The following is a 21,563-nucleotide window of genomic DNA, read 5'->3' on the forward strand; positions in this document are numbered from 1 at the left end:
GTTCCCTAAGTGATGGCACTCCAATTAAACCATCTATTGGAGTGCTCCCTGCCTTTGGACAATGCACTCCAGTGTGTAGGCTTACTCTCCCCCCCCAAAAAAGGAAGGATGATAGAAAAAATAAAAATAGAAAAAGATGGAAATAAACACGGGGGGGAAAGAAGCACTTAGGGCAACATCCACCAATAGTTTTTTGTTTCACACTGCCCTTAGCAACAGGGTGTGTTTGAGCAGGATTTTGTAGAAAAAACAGACACATGTCTGGTTGTTGATTCAGTTCATGAAAACACTGCAGATACTGCAGGTACTAAATGTCTGCTCCTGTCTTTTAGTCATTCTGCCTACAGGTCCTACTTTTGCAGAACTAGACAGACTGTATAAATAGATGTTGACTCTTTTCTCGTTGCCAGGCAATGATTGCCCTCTGGTGGTGCATTCAAGTCATTACACAAATCATTAATAGGCATTAATAACAGATCCTTTACTTAACTAACAAAATATACCAATATACAAAGTAATGGGCTTTGTGAAAGAAAAAAAACATTACAAGTATATTCTGTATTCAAGTCCTACTTAAGTAAAAGAACAAAAGTATTATCAGAAAAATATATGACCACTGTGGCTGATTATATATGACCTTATTAAATTGATATTTATAAGCAATACTTATAAGTAATGCATAAGTAACATTTTCCTGCTGTGCAGTTAGAGTAACAGAATAAATCTGAGGGTTGTCAGATAACTAAAGGTGTAAGAAAAAAGAAAAAGAAAGTTACTCATATTGGTATCACATTTTGGAACTTTTCCCTAATCTTTTCTCTTTGGGAAATATGGAATACTTTAACCTCTTTCAACAGCAAACTCTTTTATTATTAAATCACTTTTTTGTAGTAGGTGTTCATCCTGCTAGGCATCTCCACCGGTGCCCGCTCGTTAGCTGCAGGGTCATCAGCTGGGGACCACCGCTCATAGATGTTTCGCCCCTTAGCCCAGAACATCTCCTGGTGGCGGGGCAGTGAACAGGGACGTCTCCCTGACACCCCCTGCAGATAACCTTCTTCAGGAGTTGCTCGCTCCCCACGCCTCGTTGTGCCTTCTCAGCCAGAGCCAAAAACTTGCTTTCTCGGCCTCCTCCAATACCTCCCAGTTTCCCTCTCTCCCAATTTCTGCTTGTATGGAAACAGAAAAAAAAAAGGATCAAATCTAAAAAGACCTCAAGATTAAAGAATCTAAGAAGTTTTCTCTCAGCATTTCTCGGTTTTCCACTGCCCTCTACTGGAAAGCCCACTGAAGTCCAGTGAAGAGCAGAGCAATGTCAGCCACAAGGGCTTAAATAATCTTATAATAAAAATATCTTTGATCTTTTCAAGTCAGATTTAAGAGGAGCTGAAGCCATGGTGTGACGAGGGTCAAAACAGCTACAAATACTTCAGAGTTTGGTTAGCTTTTGAGTTTTCATTCAAGCTGTGTAAAGCATTCACATAGTGTATATCAACAAACTCTGACACTGAGTAGCTCAGTCAGTGTAATCCAATCCATGTTTGCAGAACAAAAATCAATTTTTTACATGATGAATTCATTTATCATGAGGTCACATGGTTTCAAAAACAAGAAAACCCTTAAAACCAGGCCAATTCTGATCCAGAACTGCTGATATGACTATGAGTTATGATCATTTTGAAAGTAATACATCATGTTAAAATAATACTGAACTGCTGTGACCTGAGCTTGTAGGATATCATATCATGTGTAAGCTCATTTTAGGCCACTGACATATCACAGCTGTTACATAAAGGCCGGCCAAAGCACAACAGTAAAGTGAAACGATTTTGTAAATAAAAGGCTTTAGAAGCACTGGATCATTTTGGGCCACACGAGACACAAATCTTTGCATAAATGACCTTCTACAAGGGAATAAATTTGATGCAATGCATAGTTCATTCCATCCACACAACTAAAAACTTCAAACTTACACTGTTATTCCCCCCCACAGTTGTAAATATATAACACTGCATGTTAAATCATTTTTGACTGACAAAATGACAACACATGAGCTCAGAATTATAAACATCACTCAGCCCTCATGAAAGCTCAGACGAACTGAACTAAGTTTAAGATAGGAGTATAGTAATAATAATTCAGTTAAATAACAGTTTGATCACAGACTAGCTATACAAACTGGGAATAAAATGCTGATTTACACAATGTGTGACAAAATAATGACATTTTATTCCACAAACAAAAAGTTGGGACATTGTGTAAAATGTAAATAAAAACAGAAGCAATTATGTGCAAAGCTTTTTTGACTTGCATTCAATTGAATATCGTGCAATGACTATTGTTTTTGGAATTGGGGTTTGTGCCTGTCATGTTTTGCAGTGTTCTTGGTTGAATTTATTTGGGCAATTTTCTACAGAGAGCAGAAACCACTGTGAGTTGTGATTTTTCTTTGAGGAGAACTCCATTAAAGTGTCATGTAAGATGATGTTATAATGACAGGGGACCATTATCTCTGCCACTGTAGGTGAACATTTGTCATTACAAGAAGAAATCTTGTAATTATAGAAAATTATCTTACTGAAGGAAAAACTGTCACATTATTTATAAATGTAACATGGGGTATGATGTTGGCATTTTGTGTAACAGTTGACTTAAAAGCCAAATCATTATCATGAGCCAAAAAAGGGTCAAAAATATATTTCTTCACATGTATTTACAGCACTGATTAGTGGACTTTTAGTTCCCAAAAAAGCCAAGGTTTTACCAAGTGATCATTCAGAATTACTGAACAATTAAATTATATTTCTTGACATTTATTTATTTAAACCCCTCTGTGTCCAAGCTCATCTCAGAACAATCGGTAGACAAGAGAATCAATCAAACTGGATCCACTTATACATAAATACATCATAATTTATTTGACATACATGGACAGTCAATACCACAACCTCACCTCATCGCATATGACATCTTCATTTTCGATTAGTCAGCACAACACGTCCCCTCATTACAATAATTTCAACTAAGCAACAGAACAAACAGATGCGAAGATAGAGGCTTTCTGTGGCCACAATATGTCAGTCTGTGTAAACGTCTCTGGGATATGGACACAGTCGCCATGTTGATCCCGATGGCTGTCTAAAGACACTACACAGACTTAAATTAATATAAACAAAAGAGAACATCAATCAAATAGGTCCTTGTCTTACCCTGAGCTCTTCTAACAGCCTCTCTGACATCAGAATATTACCAGGAAGTGTCGATCACACACACCTGCTTCTTCACAGTACTCCGCTTTGAGTTGGTCGGCTCTGTCGTACCAAGCTGTAAGGCCACCGTGTTCATCGTGTGACTTCTCTGAACCTGGCCCTAGGTGCATGATGTGTGTGTGTGTGTGTGTGTGTGTGTGTGTTTGTGTGTGTATTTACACACAGATGGTATTCCAGGTACCAAAGCTCATAAAGGGGGTGGTTGGTTAAAGGGGTCGTTCAGTAGAAAGTCTCTTGAGGGGGTGCGATCTCTCCCCTCTCACTATCACTCCTTTACCACCTCTCTAGCTCCATACCAATGCTTTTGAGTGAGATGAGTTTAGCTGCACGTGTTCATAGTTCTCTCCGTTTCCCTAAAATTAAAAACAAATATTAATTTTGCAGTAGTTGAAAAGACTTTTTTCCCAGAGGGAGATTTTCTTACTGTAAAAGTAAAATCCTGCCACGACTCTCACCTTGGATGCTATGGCTTTGAGTTTGCCAAGAAGAGACGGTTTTGTATACACGACTTCATCCTCCATGTCTCCCTCGTTCTCTCCCTCCATCACAGCGCAGCTGTCAGCTCCTGGCATCTCACACTCCTTATTGGCAGACATCACCAAGCGGGAGTACTTGTACTCCAACCTAGCAGAGAGACAAGCGATAGAATCAATACTGCAGGGAAAAAACCTGAGGAGGAATGATGTTTTCCTCATGAATATTGACAAAAACTGTGATGTGACAAGGAAAGAATGGCAGGAGGGATCAAACAATGGGAGTTCGGAGGAGAGGAAGATATGGTACACACTAGGAATGAAAGAAGGCAGGTGGGAAAGGGAGGAGAGAGACATAAAAGAAAACAAATTAGTTAGGTAGGCATGAAGGAAGAAAAGAGATGGTGATATGGAGTAGGGAGCAAGAGAAAAAAGATCGGAAGACAGAAGTAGTACTGCAGCATATTCCTGACATGCCAGGAAAAGAAAAATTAGTATCATGTTGAAATGTTATGAGGTTTTCATGTTATGATGAGATATTTTCACTTTAATACAACATACATATTATCTTAACCAGAATTTTTCTTGATATAAAAATAAACTATATATGTTGTTACCACTTGTCAGCATGACAGCACACTCATCATTAAAAATATTTCTCCTCCCACAGGGGTAGGAGTTTTTGAAAGTCTTTATTCTGAGGTGGCAGCAATACACTCCCATAAGTAAGGAAAGATGGACAGTGAGGAGGAAGACAATGGGAGGAGAAAAAGTGTGACAGGAAGGGAAGGAAGGAAAGAGGCAGAAAGAGGAAGAGAAAGATAGCAGCAGAAGGATAAAAAAAAATGAGGTAGTTTAGAGGCAATAAAGGAAGGAAGTCCTGGAGAAATGAAGAGGGAGACAGAGATGGAAAAAAATGGATTTGTACCTTTTGTTCTTCTTCCAGAAGTAGCAGGTGAGGGAGACAAGCAGCACTGCAGTGAAAGCTCCGAGTCCTGCGCCGAGCCGGATCCAGAACTCCACACCCTCACATAGCAATGTTTTCTTTTCAGGCAGGGTCACGCCCCCTATACAGAGCTTCGGCTCAGTCCACACATACAGCAGGTCCTGAGGATGAACATACACTAATGTAGCATCAAATAAGAATGTGAATGTGAACACACACACACAGTGCAGGCTGAAAGTATTTGGACAGTGGAGTGATTTTAACTGTTGTCATTTTGCTCCACCGCCTTTCACAAACAAAGAGCGTTAGAGTGCCAGCTTTCAGCTTTAAGAGTATTTGCATCCATATTTGTGTGAATGAATGTTGGAATCACAACCCGTTTTACACTTGGGGCTATAATTTGTACACAGTCCACTCGTAAAACACGCTCAAATTAAAGCTGAAAGCACATAGTTTCATTTCAAACCCAATGTGCCTCACTCACAAACCAAAACAAATCCGTCCCAGTAGTTGGAATAGCTCCATGTCCACACACACACCTGGTGTCTTCCCTTGCAAGCTCCCTCTATCTGATGGTAGTCTCTCTCTGTGCAAGTAGGGCAAGCTCCCGAGCTCTCCCACAAGAAATGAAAGGTGCAGCCATCACATGTTCCTGCAGGGCACTGACTGTAATAACCAAGCACAAGCTGTCACTGCTCCACCACATCACAGCAGAGATAAAAGCTTACATGTGATATTAGACAGGGATTGTAGTACCTGGGAACTAAGAGCTCTCCTTTAGTGTTCTTCATTGGGTTACAGCGGAGTGTCACCACTGCGCTTCGACCCGACTCGCAAGATGAGGTCGCCTCCAAGGACCTAACCGGTGCAAAACACAGAAAGCAAGACCGAACCTTAGAGCGCTACATTTTTCAGGTTGAAATAAGAAATCTGAAATGATAGAAGTACCTGTAGTAGAAGTTGACGTCAGGAACTTTCTTGGAGGTCTGGGGGTACAGCTCCGGTCTCGCCCTTATTCCATCAAGTGTGTTATCTACTGTCACTCCTGTTCATAACCCACAAAGAAAGACTTGTTTAAAGGGATAGGTCAGATTGTTTAAAGTGGGGTTGTATGAGGTGCTTATCAATAGTCAGTGTTCAGTTTGGAGAAGCAACACAGAATCGCTTTAAAAACAAAAAAGTGTACACTAGTGTATGTTACATTTAGAATATTTTCACCACTTTAGTCTGCCATCAGACAACCTTTTCTGACAGGAAACCATTGTTATACAAGACAAATATTGCTTTCTCCAAAACAACCAAACTCCATAGGAAAGTCATTTTACCTTGCAGAGTTGCTTGTCTGCCACTACCTCAATCAGTTAGTTTATTTGTGATATTATCTCTCTCTGCTTCTCCAAACTGGGGGCATGCCAGCCAGCATGTACTACTGTAGTTAATTCACTGAATATCAACAAGTACATCATACAACCCTACACCAAATAATCCAAACTATCCTTTTAATGCGTCTTTGATTTTCTCTCCTCTGTATCATTCAAGGACAAACATGGCCAGAGCTTTTCTTTCCATGTTTTCTTTTCATCTTTAAAAGCAAAGGGAGCAATATGGAAACATACAAAATGCAGCTCACCACAATACACAGTCTGCATTTTACATTCACTAACCAAGAAACGTGTCCGCCAGGTTAATGGACTGCGAGGAGAGCGCCGTGTGGAAGCCTCGTCCGCTCGCTGGGATTATTGTTGACTGACAGATGAAGGTCTTGACGGTGTTGGCTCCTTCGCCTTTCTCTCTCTGGGAGTCTGTGATGGAGAGGTCTGTCACATTGTCCGTGCATACTGCCAACTGGCCCTTAAATAAAGAAAGACAGCAAACAGCAAAGGCATTGCATACACGAACACACTTTTAAAGGAGCACTATTTTCTGCATGTGTTTTCATCTCTTCACACCTGTCCACCACACAGGCTGATATTGAACTGGTGGAAGTACTTGGTTCCTTTGGAGGTGAAACTTGGACCATTCATCAGCGACCCCACAGAACCAAGCAGACTGAAATCAAAAGTCAGAGTGACGTTGCCCTCTGTGTGGGTGAAGTGACAGTCACTGTAACATAAACTGTGGTCCTGTAAGAAAAACAAAAAAACATAAATATAGGCACATTGTTGTGTGCCATATGAATAAATTAACTGTAAAAAATAGTTTCATTCCTTTCCCAAAACCTACAAACCTTATCGCTCTGGCTGCCTGGTCCACAGGGTTTGCAGGCGTCTGGGCCCGGAGCCGCATGCAAGATGAGGTGCGAGTTACGTGGACACTCTGTGCACTGACTGGTGCTCGTGTCTATGTAATGTCCAGGAGGGCAGGGCACACAAGTAGAGCTGGAGGGTTGGGTGCTCAGGGCACAGGCCCGGCATCCAGAGGACACTCCATCAACAGCATTACTCACTGTGATGGAGTAGATTCGCGCTACATCGTTGACACGCCTACGTACCTGAGAGAGTTCCAGACAGGATAAACAGGTCGAGAATGAAAGAATTCAGAGTGTGTGTTGCTAACAGATAAAAACAAACCATTTTCTGCATTAAATGCATTATGTTGAGTTTTTTCCTTTTAAAAACGTGAGAAGAGCAGACAGGAGAGATGCTCAGTGGTGCACTGGAATACACCTTCTCTGTTATTAATGCACTCCTTCATCATCTCGGCTGTCAAAACATCAGATCTCCACATAGTCAGAAAAGTGAACTGTGCGTGCTGCTGCTGTGCACAGTTCAGGTCTAAAATCCCAGCGCACCCCAGAGCATTTCTCCTGTCAGGCGGCTGACAGCTCAGGTAAAATATGAAGCTCATTGTGGGCTGATACAGGAGTCTAGTGTGGTGCTGAATTAAAAAAAGAAAAAAGCAGTCAATCTTCATATTGAACAACCAAATGGAGTAACGGACATTCAACCAACAAAACAATCCTTGTGTTTTTTTGCATATAGAGATCACATCTGGAGAGGTATTGTAACGCCAGGTGTGAATCGGCGTACACAGAGCTGATCATTTGTGACTGGATCATCAAGGACGCATGTTAATACCAGGTCTGAACAGGCTCATATAGTACTGGCTTTATACAAGATGCACAAATTCCTGCAATCCAGGTAATGATTTCTCTGCTACTGAAGTTGGAGGCTTTTAGACTGGATGCCCTACCCTAAAAAACATATTGTCTCTGATGGCTGTGCATTGTGTAAGGTACTAAATTAAGCACAGAGATCAAGTAGTCTGTTTGAACTGCAGTTATGTTTAAACACAAACACAACCTCAGTATTTATCTTCAATACCCAACAGAAGGGAGTGTTAGGTGTACCAAGTGTGGAGTGGATTTACAAGACTAAATGCTGTCCCAGTTGTTGTTTGTTCAGGGATTTCTTGTTTCTGGACATAAGATAATGAGTATGAAGGCTCAAATCAGGTTTCCTGATTGTTTGAACGAACAAGTGGCCAATACAGGTTTGTCCCTAAGCATTCACATTTGTGACAGTCAACAGTTAACAGTTCCAAAAAAAATCCCAATCTCTCTAAGCCCGCTATGAAGACAAGACAATGTCGATGCTTGTGTTTATTCTTCTTAGCTTACATAATGTCCTTAGACTGGGAGGAGTCTGACAGCTGCCACATTTGGAGGATACATTCTTTGTCCTTAGCTGAAATCATGTTTTCAAAACATGATAAAACACAATATGTTCACAGTATTTTGCTGCCATCTCATTTATGAACCAGAATGCAATCATACATGTGATAGTTAACTGATTAACTCATACTTACTTCTGAAGGTTGGTTAGTTCTCTGGAAAGCCCACGTATAGGAAACAGAGGCGTTCTTTGTCATGACATGTGTGTACGACTGTCTTGTTTTCGTTCTCTCCCACGACTCCACCACCGTAGTGCTCTTCCTGTTTACATCCTGAAGAACACATTCATCTCATTCACCTAGTCCTGTGTAATAAACATGTAGCAGCAAACATTTGTCAGGAGCTATTCTCACCATCATGAAGTAGAGCACGCAGTCAGCTGCGCAGACGGTTTCAAATTCAAATGTGATGCGACCAAATTCTGTCCCAGAAGGGCTGGATGTAGGGAGCCTGATGGCAGATGCAAATGGGGAGGAATTCAGAGTTAGTCACAACAAAAACAAACAGCTCAGTGATGAGTGAGACTGAAAGACACTGACTGCACTTACTTGAAGCCAGGGACATGGATGTTTAGGATGAGGTAATCATTATCTGAGCTTCCCGCTCCACTCTGGATATGATCACCTGCCACCTCCCAGCCTACAGGACAGGAAGAATAACTACATTACTTTACTATTTGAAGAAATATATACATTCAGATCATATTCACTGAATTAACCTTGATCAATAGTAGTTCTACATTTTGGGAAATGCGCTAATTCTCTTTTTTGCAATCAATTCCATCAACACATGCATACAATAAATATGAGACTACAGCTATTGACGCAAGAAATGTTAAGATCCTTTACTTCAGTAAGGTAACGTCCCCATTTCATGTACTCAGAAAAACAGCCCTGTTTTCAGCTTTGTGACAGTGCAGTTTTCAGCAGAGAAGAGAAGAGATGGTTTAAAAATAGCTGATTTAGCCTCAGCAAGATAATTTTTTCAACCCATAAAGGTACATTATTGCTTCAATTTATTATAAACATTAAAAATCACCACATTGAAGATACATGGTTTTCACTGGAAAGGAGGTGTATGACAAATTGTTTGAAAGGTAACTAGTAACTCATCTGTAGGACAAATGTAGCAGAGTAAAATTTACAAGATTTCCATCTGAGATAAAGTGGAATACAAGTATACAGTTGCAGTTTGTATTTAGCTTGCACAGTACTTGAGTAAATCTACTTGGTTACATTCCACCCCTGACTACAGCCACTAGCTAGTTAGCTTAGCTTCGCATAAAGCAAAGTAAGTCAACAGTCAACACTTGGTTTTACAAGGGACTATGTGCTGGAGTATTTTGTGAGGTTGACAGGCAACCAACCAAGAAACAGTCCAAGATATAACATCCTAATAGGTGTGCTTTGGAGGTCTGTGTTTGCCATTTCCTCCTGTTACTGGTCTTTGTGCTAGACAAATTCTTAATTATTTATCCACTCTTGAAAATTTGGCAATTTCTCCTGGTTTTGTATTAAAAACATTGTGTCTGTTTCTCCCAGTGAGCTGCAATACCAGCGTGTAGATGCACACTGTCACACTCACAGTTGTTTCTTAATTCATTTCTCACCTCAGTACTGCTCTCATTTCTCATGCAGTACTTTTGAGGAACACATCTTTTGGTGCTTTTATGACAGGAAATAGATATATCATCAGTGATTAGAGAGATACAGATGTACAAAATGCACCCACCATTCATACTGTCACATTTGGAGTTTCCCACATTGAAACACGAGGTCTTCATGTTTGCGGGAAGAATATTCCACCATTTATACTCATAACCCAGGGTGGGCTCAGTGCCTGCCAGGCACTGCTTACATGCTGCAGGAAGAATACAAACAAAAACAATTAGGACACAGATGGAGCAAAAACAAAGGTGAAGAAAAATGGCAGTGAGAAATACAATACTAATCAACAGTTCTCAGTACGTTTCATCCCATCAGAATAGGTCCCAGGTGGGCACGGTGAGCAGGTGGCTGTGTCATTGTTATAGAAACCAGGGTTACAGGGGGGGCAGGGCTCTCGTTCTCCACTCGGAGGCAGCGGCTCAGCTCCAGTCACACCCTCCAGGCAGATCTTAGGTTCGATCCACTTATACATGACCTGCGTCTGAAATTAGATGAAGGGGGTGATGGAACAGATCGGAAACCTAGGTTCAGAATGGGAACTTCTCAATCTAGAGGCGGCCCCTTTTCTCTCACCTTGCCTTCGTGGTCACACGCTGTGTGGATCTGGAAATAGTCCTTCTTGGAACATGGAGGTCTCTCTCTACACACACCAGATCCCTCAGCTTGGAAAAGAAAAAGTCATGATAAGAGAAAATAAAAAACTTGCAGAATAAATTTCAGAATTTACCCAGAATCCCGAAACTACTGTAGAACCATAATAAATAATAATCTTTCTCAAAGACATTGTAAAGCATTAAAGACATCAAGTTAAATCATAAAAACACAAACATCCAAATGGGAACCATTTAGTTGAAATACAGGACAATAAAGCAAACAGTGAGATGTGATGCAAGATCCGAATGGAGATGAGAAATAATAGAGGAATAGAAAGAATAATGTGCTCTTTAAGAAGGCCATTTCAGCAGGAGGCTCCTCAAAACACAGCAGTGAAGCAAAGGGGTCATTCAATATGCATAAAGAGGTGTACTGAACTAAATATGTAATATGTTCTGAATACTTTAGTCTTGCCACAGTCACTTCAGTCTTGGTGACTCTATTAAACAGGACAGGCATTCACAGTATCAAAGGCAAACTGCAGTAGAGAAAATCATTTCATCAGACCAGGTTAAAATAGCAGAACTGAGTGGAAAACTGTCAGGTCACTCAGCCAGATTTCTGTGATTATAACTGAGAACATCTACTAGGGCTGGGAGATGGAGCTGAAAAATTTATCACAATAAAATGTTTCATTTCAGTCGATTTTCAGCTATCAAATTATGGTTCAATGTCCAGTCAGGCAAGCGGGAAAGAAATCTACTTGCCTGATAGAAATTTTTACTTGCACCTGTTTTATATATTATCTGTTACCAAATAACAACAAAAACTAAAGCTGATTGTTTAATTTGATTTGAGTTTAATCTGCGGATGCAATGTCAGAAAATAGCAAAAAATATCCATCACGGTTTTCCACAGTCAAAGGAGATGTTTTTAAATGTCTTGATTTGTCAGACCATACCCAAAGATAGTCTGTTTAATATGAAAATAAAGAGAGAAAAGTGGGAAATCTCCATATTTTAGGGCAGACCGATAATTGACTAACAGTATTTATAAAAAAAAATGCCATACTGGTGAGCTGTTTCTGTTGTTGTGTCTGTGGTGCAACTAAATAACACACCTGTTAAATGTCACTTGTCACATGCTCCATTATAAATTGATATGATGGGGTGTTTATGTGCCATGGAGCATTGTTATGTACTTTCATGGCATGGAACTGGCTTTACTGCTGCTATTGAGAGCATACCTGCCACATTATTTCCATGCTGAACTAACAGGCACATTTCTTCTTCAAAAGTTTGACTAATGTTGCTGAAAACAAGAAAAGCTCTCTTGTGGTCGTGGCCATGTGATGTGCTTCTGTGAGCAGCACTGATAACAATTATACTACACTGGAACAACATAATGAAACAGCAGTGCAGTATTCAAAGATTAAACATAGCGTAGATTTGAAATGCTGAGCATGTGTGTTCCTACCTGCATACTGAGTGGTGGTGTTACAGGGGGTGCAGGAGCTGGCGCCGTGGCCAGAGTAGGTGTCCCGAGGACACGGGTTACATATGGAGGAGCCTGGCACATGGCTGAACGTCCCCGGCTTACATGGGAAACACTCTGATGTGTAGGCCGCTCCTGGTGGAAGGAACAACAGATGCTGAGAACACATAGGTACATATATCGATTTGTCATTGATTACACCAAGAAGACGGGGCAAAAGATGGAAATTTGTTACCGACCTTCTATTTGAACATTTTTCAGCAGAACAGGTTTCACCACTTTGGTCCCCATCAGAACTCCACCTGTCCTCCAGTACAGGATGTTGGTGCCAGATTTCAGGCTCACCTATAAAACACATGATTTCATGTGTTATCAGCCAAGGTGTGGCATGAACAGGGTGAGCGCATGAGTTAAAAGAAAAAAGTCTTCTTGTTGGTTTGCTTTATGGAGCTTCAGTTAACCTGACCAAATCATGGATTATTTTGAAATTAAATTGAACCAAATTTTAAAACCTTTTTAAAATTACCAAAGATTAAATTTAAACCTCTCTTTTTACACCATAGTTCAGTTTTTACTCCAAGCCTACATTAAATGTAATTCTGGTAAAACTTCAAACTCCAATCCTGACATTACTCCAAACAAGTGGATCTTTTAAAACAGGATGCCTGCCAGACAGTTTCTTTCACTGTCCATTTTTATCTTTTATTATTTGTCCATATTGCTTCAATAATTTGGCCAACAAGTCTTACTAAAAAGATGAGAAATTATTCTCTGCCAAGCCATCATGAGCAGACTAACTAGCCTAGCATTAGCCTGCAAACAATGTAATGTTTTGTTAAGGAATGCATGGCAGCTAAAAGTTAACAGTTTTCCCCCTCTTTTATACTTAGGTCACAGCAGCATTAAAATTATTTATTTATTTATTTATTTATTTATATTTGAGTACGCAAGCATCTCCATACTGATTAAACTATATTTAATTTTAGTTTACATCACTAAACTTGCATTTACTAAACAGAGATTTGTTTTTAAATGTGCAGCAAAGCTCAGTTTAACCTTAAATCTATATTTACTCATTTTAAACGTAGCTTTGCTAAACTCTGATAAGGACAAATCTTGGATTAAATTGATCTTTTTGAGTGCAACCCAGTCAAAGAGATCAGCTCACCTGCTTTAGCTGAGCATTCTTTTCATAAACTGAAATAAACTGCACTATTAATATTCTCAAATTAAAATCTAAACAGTCCAACAGTCTGTAGTATATATTCACCATTAACTTCAGCAATGCAAGGTGCTTTAATGCATGGGAGAATAAAGTTATATGACTGAATTAATATGTTCTACTTCAAAAGGGTTCAAGGCGCATCATAGGTATAATAAAAATTTAACGATTAAATTTAATTTGAGTGGTGTATAAAGCATGTCAATTAAGCTGGCACTAAACTATGCTGCCATAATACACACTATGTATGTTTACTGAATAACTAAACTTGCCTAGATTAGTCTTATACTGTGGAAACATTTTATTGGACCCGTAAAGTTCAATCTAGCTGACTGAGACCAGAAACTAATACCACATTTCATTAAACTTGACCATAAGCTAAATAAAAAAAACATCTGTTAGGAAGATCCACATACTGTATTAATACTCCTCCCAACATTACAACTAGATGCGGCGTGACTGGAAAAATACTGGCAACAACAATAAGTGATGCCGGCCGCTCTCTGTGTATTAACACGCTTCCTGCTTGTATCCACCCATTTCGTGCAGCTCAGCCTGGGCTCAACACATTTATTTCAAAGACCAAGGCCGGGTGCCAAAGATTGGTCCTCTGTGGCTACTGTTGGTCTCACAGGATGAAACACTCACCGTATGGGTCGCCCATTCGCCATGATTGGTGAGCTTGAGCCACTTGGTATCAGCAGACTGATCCATCTCCTGACACTGGTCGTTCTGGATCTAAAACACACAAATCATGAGCGTTCATCAGCTGAAACTCTCACCTCTTTTAAAAGGTAGAGTTTTAGAACTGCAACATTTATTATATATACACTCATGCTCTAATACACAGGACAAAATATATAAGCGACTTTTTATCTGTCTCAAATTTTTGTGGGGCATATTTTTATTGTCTGTAGAGGCAATTTTATTGAAATATAAGCAACACATCTGCTTTTCATAATGGAAATTGATGTAAAAAAACAAACAAAAAAACACCTGCCTTCAATTAAGCACTGATTAAGAGTCTCATCATCAGACTTACCATGGCAGCAAAAGCACAGGTGCAGCTAATAATGTTAATTATGCCTCTGGTTTATGTAAATGTCCCAGCAGTAGGCCATGTCAGTGAAGCCAGCATGCAAAAGGACCTGAAACTGGTGCACCCAAATGGAACGAGGCCATTAATAATGTTATTGCTGTCCCTGCTTTGACGTGTCAGTACGCCTGTTGTGAAAAATGCTGTTTAATAGACTCTTAAATACAGTGATTTAGGTGTTTCCTGGAGCACATTTAGGCAACCAACAGTTGTCATGTGCCGTAAATGTCTGCTCACAACAAAAGAGCTGTTGTTACACTGAGGAATCACAGTTTTAACAGAGATTCATGATTCATCTGTGATTCATGCCCCTAGATAAAATGATCATTATTTGGGGCCATTTCTAATTTGATTTTTCATTCTTCCTTTAACATTAGCATTGTACTCATGACCTTTTAGGCCATTTATGATGAGTAAATCGCTTGAGATTTAACAAAAGACGCCCTGAAGTACTCCCCAGAGTGTATGAAAACATTTTACTGCCAGTGCACACACTCAGCATCCACTTAAATAGATGGATCGATATAATTTTCCCTGAAGTAAAATGAGCGTTTGAGACTCACAAAGAACTCAAACAGCAGGTTCTTGTCCGGATACTGGTACTCAAAGCTGATAGAGCCCTGTTTCTTCAGATGGACAGCATAGATGAGAGAGACCGTGCATTCATCCCTGTTGGACTCCAGGTAGTTTCCTTGAGGCACCCAGGAAGAACTGCAAGGTAAAATATATTAAATTAATTTTACACTTATTTACAATCCAGCTTTCAGTTTTTCTTGCATCCTACTCACACACCTGTTGCAGGTGAGCCTGCCTTCTCCGTGGGGACTGTTTTCCAGTGAGGTTGCCAGGCTACTGAATCCAGCAGGCATGGAATCCCATTGGTCAAAGCGGATACCACTACCTAGGGAGTAGCTTCCAGCTGCACACTGGGTACACTCCTGAGCCGACATCTCCAGGAACTCCCCAGCCTCGCATGAGAAGGCTGGAGGACACAGAGAGAGGGAAGAGAAAGAATACTAAATAAGTCATTTCGCAAACCTTCTTTTCATTATTTTGCAAAAATCATACACCTGATATAAAATCACACAGACTGAAAGGACAGGGAAGTTGTCATACGAATCACTGCTGCATTTAGCACAGTGCAGCCCCAGTGATGAGGGAACTTGATCCTTACATCCTGTTACACACTGTGTCTGCCTCTGCACTTTTTTTTCCACTGAGCCATCGTGTCTTCGGCTCCTGCCAAAGTTTTGACAGCGTCAGCTCTTCCTCATACCTGATCTGGTCAAATGCTATTGTGATGCTTCTTTATGCATCAAAGCAAACCATGCAAAAAAAAAAAAAAGTGTGTAGGTATGCAATTTGTGTAGCACACTGCATATGAGAGCAAGTAAGGTGTGTGCAAAACAGTGAGTGCTTGTTGGTGTGATTTAAGGAGAGATGTTACAGTACTGTGGTATTGATGGTAACTGTGATATTTATAGTGATTTTTTTTTTTTTATTGAGAGACTTTCAGAAATCATTGTATTTAAAAAATCAGGCTTTTTTCATCATTACTCTCAGATATTTTTGGAAATATAATCACAAATTACAAAAGACAGCAGGTGCAAAACAAGGTAAAACAGTCAACTATATTCAAAATCAAGCATATTATACAAAAGAAACAAAAACAAACAAAAAAACTAAATAAATGATGAATATTTCTTTACAGCTTTCATTAATTTTCTTTAGATGACGAATAGGGAAATTATTTTGCCACAATATTTACACCCAAGAAAAGCAATCTGAAATAAAATTGTATTGTGTTTATTGTATCCATTTGGTCCAAAATGACTAGAATCTCCTTACTTGCAGCTTTAAGTAATTTTTTTTTTTTTTCTTCATTACATAAACGTCCTTGACCATTTCAATTAAGTCTTATAATATAGGTGCTTTAGGCTGTAACTATTTTCTAGTTTTGGTTTTCTTACTTGCAGTCAAAATTATTTTAAAGAATTACTTGTGTGTGATATTGTGTCAATAAAACACATGAGATGATAATGTGTAAATTATTCAGCACCTCTTAAACATACTGGATGATGTTAAATTGATTTGCTTTTTTGTACAGTTATGGCACAGACTCTCTCTCCAGCTCCCCACACTCATGTTTTAAGTGTAAAACACACATAACGAACAACATTTTTCCATTTGCTATGAGGTAACAAATGTCTTTTGTTCTTTCACTGAATTTCTTAGGAGCCTGAACAGGAAGAAGGAAACAGAAAAAAGTCAAAATGACAAAAGGTGTTAAGAGTCTAACCTTTCCAGAGGAATGCAACATGAACATGCAAACAGCTGCAAGCACCGTGGAAGGAACTCTTCATTTTGTTGGTGTTTAACACTACAATGAACGTACATTAACATTCCTCAGGACAAGCTATTTCACCTCATAATAACCCATTATTACAATGATAATAGTTTCCATTTCATGCTGTTAATACATATGTAAAATATTCATGTTAGTAAACACTAACTGGCTATTATTATGCACCTGTTCTGCAAGTGACCTTTCAGGCTGCACAATTATCTCACACACAGATTTCATCAGTGATGATCTCAATTCTGCCATTAGTGAAGCAGTGTTGCAACAGCACAGGGCAAACCTGTTCAAGGGGTGTCTCACAAACAACAAACTTGCATGGCCACCCTGTTGTGCATTAGTCTGCTTTTTACACAATTAAAGTCTGTCTTCCTGGCTCCATCCTGATAAGACTGAGATAAGGCCTGTGAGTACCCTAACTCGCAACAAAAAGAAGCATTTAACACTCCCCATGACTCACCTTTTACTTAGCAGATCTGTTTTCAAAGACAAACATTAGCACTGACAGATACTGTAATAATTACCTAAAGTGACCTCTGAATATGTGTGTCCATTCAAAAGCACCAACTCTGCAGATTTCCTGACAAAATGTTGATGTGAAACACCAGTCACTGCATACAATTATTATGAGGAACGACACGGCCCATTAAAGGGATAGTTCAGATTATCTATGTGGGGTTGTATGTGGTACTTAGTCAGTGTATTACCTACGGTAGATGCCGGTCAGCACATCCCTAGTTTGGAGAAGCAGAGAGGAGTACCTGCACTATACCAGAATTTAAAACTTTGGTAAAATAGAAATAAAAAAAATAAAAAACAATATTCTATACCTCTTTTGATATCATGGGCTGGGGCGTGCAAAATCTTTTTTTTTTTGTTCAACCTGCACACAGTGCTGGTACAGAAACAGTCACTAAACACTGTCTGGTTTTGCTTATTATAATCAACAAATATTGTATTGTTTTAGACACATCGCATTGAAAAAAGCAGCAATATTTCAATACTTTTTACAATCTAAATCGGCAAGGAAACTAAGCAAGCTGTGAACAGAGTCAGCAACAAAAGGTACTTCAGCCACTTAAAAAAGGTCCACCCAATAAGCCTTTTCTGGTGAGAAACCACCCTTGGATGAGCCAAATATAACTCTCTTCAAACCAACCAAACTCAGTAGGGGAAACATTAATTTTACCTCACAGAACACAGAAGTTGCTGGTCTACCACTGCCTCAATCTGTTTGCTTGTGCTATTGTCTGGCTTTGATGAAAGTGAACTGTTCTTTTAAAACAGTGAAGTCAGACAATAAGAGAAACAAATAAACAGATCGAGGCAGCAGAAGACCAGCAACTCCTGTGAACTGCGAGGAGTCTGGAGAGAGCGATATTTGTCTTACTGTATACAACAATGGTTTCTCATCAGAGATGTCTGATGGTAAAGTAAAGCAGATGAAACATTCTAAATACAGTGCACACTTAAATTGAATTCACTTTTAGGTGGACCTTTTTTAAGTAGTTAAAATACCTTTTGCTGCCCACCTTGTCCTCAGCAGTTCATTGCTTAACTTCTGTGCTGCTGGTGTCCCTTTCTGCTTCTCCAAACTGGTGGCATGTTGCCTGGATTCTACTGTAGGTGAAACACAGAATATTAGTAAGTAACTCCACATCAAATAATACAAACTATTCTTTAATGATGTGGATATTAAAGTACGCCAGCAGCCACTCTGTGACAATGTTTTGCTCTGAGATCATTGACTCACTGTGGCACTGTGGGTAGTTGGACGGTATCCAAACAGGGTTTATCAGGTTGTTGTGGTGGAAATTCCAGGCTACTGATAAGACAGTGAGACTGACACATCAACTTTGTCTCTCTTACACACACTCACGCATATACTTACTGCACTCCGTGCCGCGTACTGGCTCTGGTAGTCCAGCGCAGGCCCCGGGGCTCTGTGGGATGGCCACTCTCCACCGTGACCCTGTGCTGTCACACTCTGTGTACTCATAGTAGTAGTCCATCTGCAAATTACACACACACACATAACATCTGCATAAAAAATCAGTCGCCATGACAGTCTCTGACCCACACAATGAGCAAATATAGGCCAGAAGCAGGTCAGTAAACATCACACCACAAGAAGCCTCCACCCAAATCAAGAGCCCTGAGTCATCGTATTCTGGGTGAGAATGGTTTGCAAATCAGAGCAGACTACATGGATGGCGCTGCTGCTGCATTACATTAGCAACCAACACTGAAATTAACTTCCACATCCAGCTGCCCAGGCTTACAGAGCATGACCGCCTGTTACAGCGTTATCTCTCAAGCCACTCTTCTGCCCTGGATACACAACATACCATCTCCACGGCGATGGGAACAGGGGCAATGGCAGCGGTGGGCTGCTATTAAAACAGGCAGAGGCGTTTTACAAGGCTTTTTATTTTTTTACATTTGCAGGATGAACATTAATACATTTGATAATCACATGTTGTGGTTTTAATCTGGGGTCTGGAGTGACAACCACTAGCTCCTCGCCTCCACAGAGCTTCTTCTCACTGTCTTTGTGTCTACAGAGGAGGGTGGCCTAATTTCTGACAGTTTACATAATGTTGCTCCTTGAGCCAAACCAGATTTTGACACCACAGCAGCGCATGTAGGATATTGTGTGTGAGTGTGTGTGTGTGGGGAGTGATTTTCACTGCTGTTTGTTGGCCGCATGATAAAGCTCAGTCACACTGACAATAAACGATGAGAGAAAAGAGGCAGAATCGAGCATAATTGTACACCAAACTCAGTGTTTTAACATTATAGCTGCAGTGATTCAAGATTTAAACCAACCAAAATATTGGTTGATCAATATTATCGGGCCCATATTGGTCTGTCAAAGCTACATATATCAGTCTATATCAATATCAGTATATTTGATGATGCTTGTTTTTATATGTTTGCTTTATAGGCAGCATTTTATGTAAATTTGTTTTTCTTAATTCAGGTTAAACATATACATATATTTTTCTCTGTGTGCTTTTTATTGATTGTTGTTTAGAATTATTAAAAATACCAGTTAATGTTTACTGTTTCAGTGCCCTGATATCATTTTCGGCAATCAAGTTTAGTTTACAATTTATTAATTGGAAACAGTCTTGCCTCTATTTCATGATTTTGTTATAATTGTTTAACACTTTTGAGGGATTGTTGCATCTCCATTGTCCACAATCCAAAGACGTTCTGTTTACTGTCAAGGAGGAGTAAAGAAACAAGAAAATAATCACATTTAAGAGTCTGAAATCAGAGAATTTTCTGAATTTTCTTTTAAAAAAACACACACAAAAAAAGAGATCAATCATCAAAATAGCTGACGGTTAATTAAACAACTAGTTATTGCAGGCCCAGTGAAAATTAAAATTGAGATACAAAAACTGTCATTTCCACTAACTGTGAATCATATCACAATATCTGTCAAAATAATCACATTATGATTTTTTTTCTTTACCATCTTGCAGCTCTAGTTTAACATTATAGCTGCAGTGATTCAAGACATGAAAAGTGTACTAAGAATAGTCTTCCGAACTCTGTTGCACTCATTATCTCTCGTGACTCCTACAAGAGCTGTGCTCAATCACTGATATGGCAGACTTTCAATACTCATGTCACACCATAATTTCGCATGAGAGCCTGTATTCCTGGATGCATTTCATGAGACTGAGAGAACCCAATGACAAATCAAGATACCATATACATATATTGTCATCTCAGTCAAGAGCTGATTTTAGCACCATCACAGGTCTTAACTATGGAGCTGCAGTAATCTCTGTGCCAGAGTGAAAACAGAGATTGGGACAATATCTTGGAGGAATGTTGCTCTTCTATCTTGGCACCGAGTGTGTGACTGTGTTGCCAGTCAGGGCTGAGGAGGTGTTGAGCTGACCCAGACCAGAGGGAAGGAAAGGCCAGTTCATGCAGGAAACTGATAACAGCCTGAAGTTCAACACACACCAGAGCTCTTCACTGATCCATGCTCTTCCATGCTGCTCAAACTTCATCTTATCGCAAAGAAAAAAGAATTTAAGGTGCATTTTCCCCTACAAATGATGATGAAGGAATGTCTTTAAACCCGGAAATGTGTCATCAATTTTTAATCGTATTTGATTGCTGGATTACCTCCTCACTGCCAGCAAACATAGCTGCCCAATCAGTGCGTCTTTTTTTCTAATTGCCCTTCAGGGTAGAAGCTCTAACAGTAAAAGCAGTGGCAATGAAATAAGATGAAGGGTTATTGATCGTCTGTGGCATCTCTCACCTCACTACACTGCCGCTGTCCTTTGGCCCCGTCAATCAGCCGGAGCGTGCAGAGGATGAGAGCGCAACTGGCGACGAACCAAGCCGAGGACCGCATTGTGGATCATCGAGGGCGAGAAAAAAAATAATGAGCTCGATCCAGGAGAGAGAACTGCACCATAAACCTGAGACAGATGAATGTCTGCTCGGATACAAATCGACACCTGCTAGTGTCGCCTCTTGTCGGCAGATTGTAACCCTCACCACCTGCGATTATCCTCAGACTGTGCGCTCCAGGGCTGCCTCATCACCATCAAGATCCGCAGAATAAAAGACCACTTCCGCTGAAGGTTTTCAAAGTAAAAACCAAGCTCCACGAGTACCTGGCTGCAGACCTCCGCTGATGACAGGAAACACATGACCTCAACAGCAGAAGTTCTTCTTCTTCTTCTTTCTTCCTCTTTTTTCTTTTTTTCTTCTTTTTTTATTTTTTTACAGCGG

The 21,563-nt window shown here is 39.9% G+C and overlaps 1 protein-coding gene across 1 annotated transcript; it reads right to left on the reverse strand.

The window, feature by feature from the left end:
• Positions 1-2,892: 2,892 nt before the first annotated feature.
• On the reverse strand, positions 2,893-21,374 carry elapor2a (endosome-lysosome associated apoptosis and autophagy regulator family member 2a). Its single transcript, XM_084734337.1, has 22 exons — positions 21,085-21,374; positions 18,685-18,805; positions 15,227-15,416; positions 14,998-15,145; positions 13,987-14,076; positions 12,356-12,461; positions 12,099-12,251; positions 10,602-10,690; positions 10,329-10,509; positions 10,093-10,221; positions 8,910-9,000; positions 8,715-8,811; positions 8,496-8,633; positions 6,916-7,179; positions 6,638-6,811; positions 6,353-6,539; positions 5,637-5,733; positions 5,445-5,546; positions 5,228-5,354; positions 4,671-4,849; positions 3,725-3,893; positions 2,893-3,622 (listed from the first exon to the last, which is right to left on the reverse strand). Exons 1-22 carry the CDS (start codon positions 21,178-21,180, stop codon positions 3,554-3,556), a joined length of 2,997 nt encoding a protein of 998 aa, XP_084590463.1. The 5' UTR covers positions 21,181-21,374; the 3' UTR covers positions 2,893-3,553.
• Between the last annotated feature and the right edge of the window lie 189 nt (positions 21,375-21,563).

The sequence above is a fragment of the Lutjanus erythropterus genome, chromosome 13 (assembly GCF_056507025.1).
Source record: "Lutjanus erythropterus isolate fLutEry1 chromosome 13, fLutEry1.hap2, whole genome shotgun sequence".
Lineage (NCBI taxonomy): Eukaryota > Metazoa > Chordata > Actinopteri > Lutjaniformes > Lutjanidae > Lutjanus > Lutjanus erythropterus.

What these genes read in the sequence shown, in the direction of transcription:
- elapor2a (XM_084734337.1), bottom strand. Translation starts at nt 21,180, where the DNA reads ATGCGGTCCTCGGCTTGGTTCGTCGCCAGTTGCGCTCTCATCCTCTGC. An exon ending in CTATTCTGATGGGATGAAAC is followed by an intron (nt 10,222 to 10,328) that starts GTACTGAGAACT and finishes TTCTTCCTGCAG; the next exon opens with CATGTAAGCAGTGCCTGGCA. An exon ending in GACGTCAACTTCTACTACAG is followed by an intron (nt 5,547 to 5,636) that starts GTACTTCTATCA and finishes TGCACCGGTTAG; the next exon opens with GTCCTTGGAGGCGACCTCAT.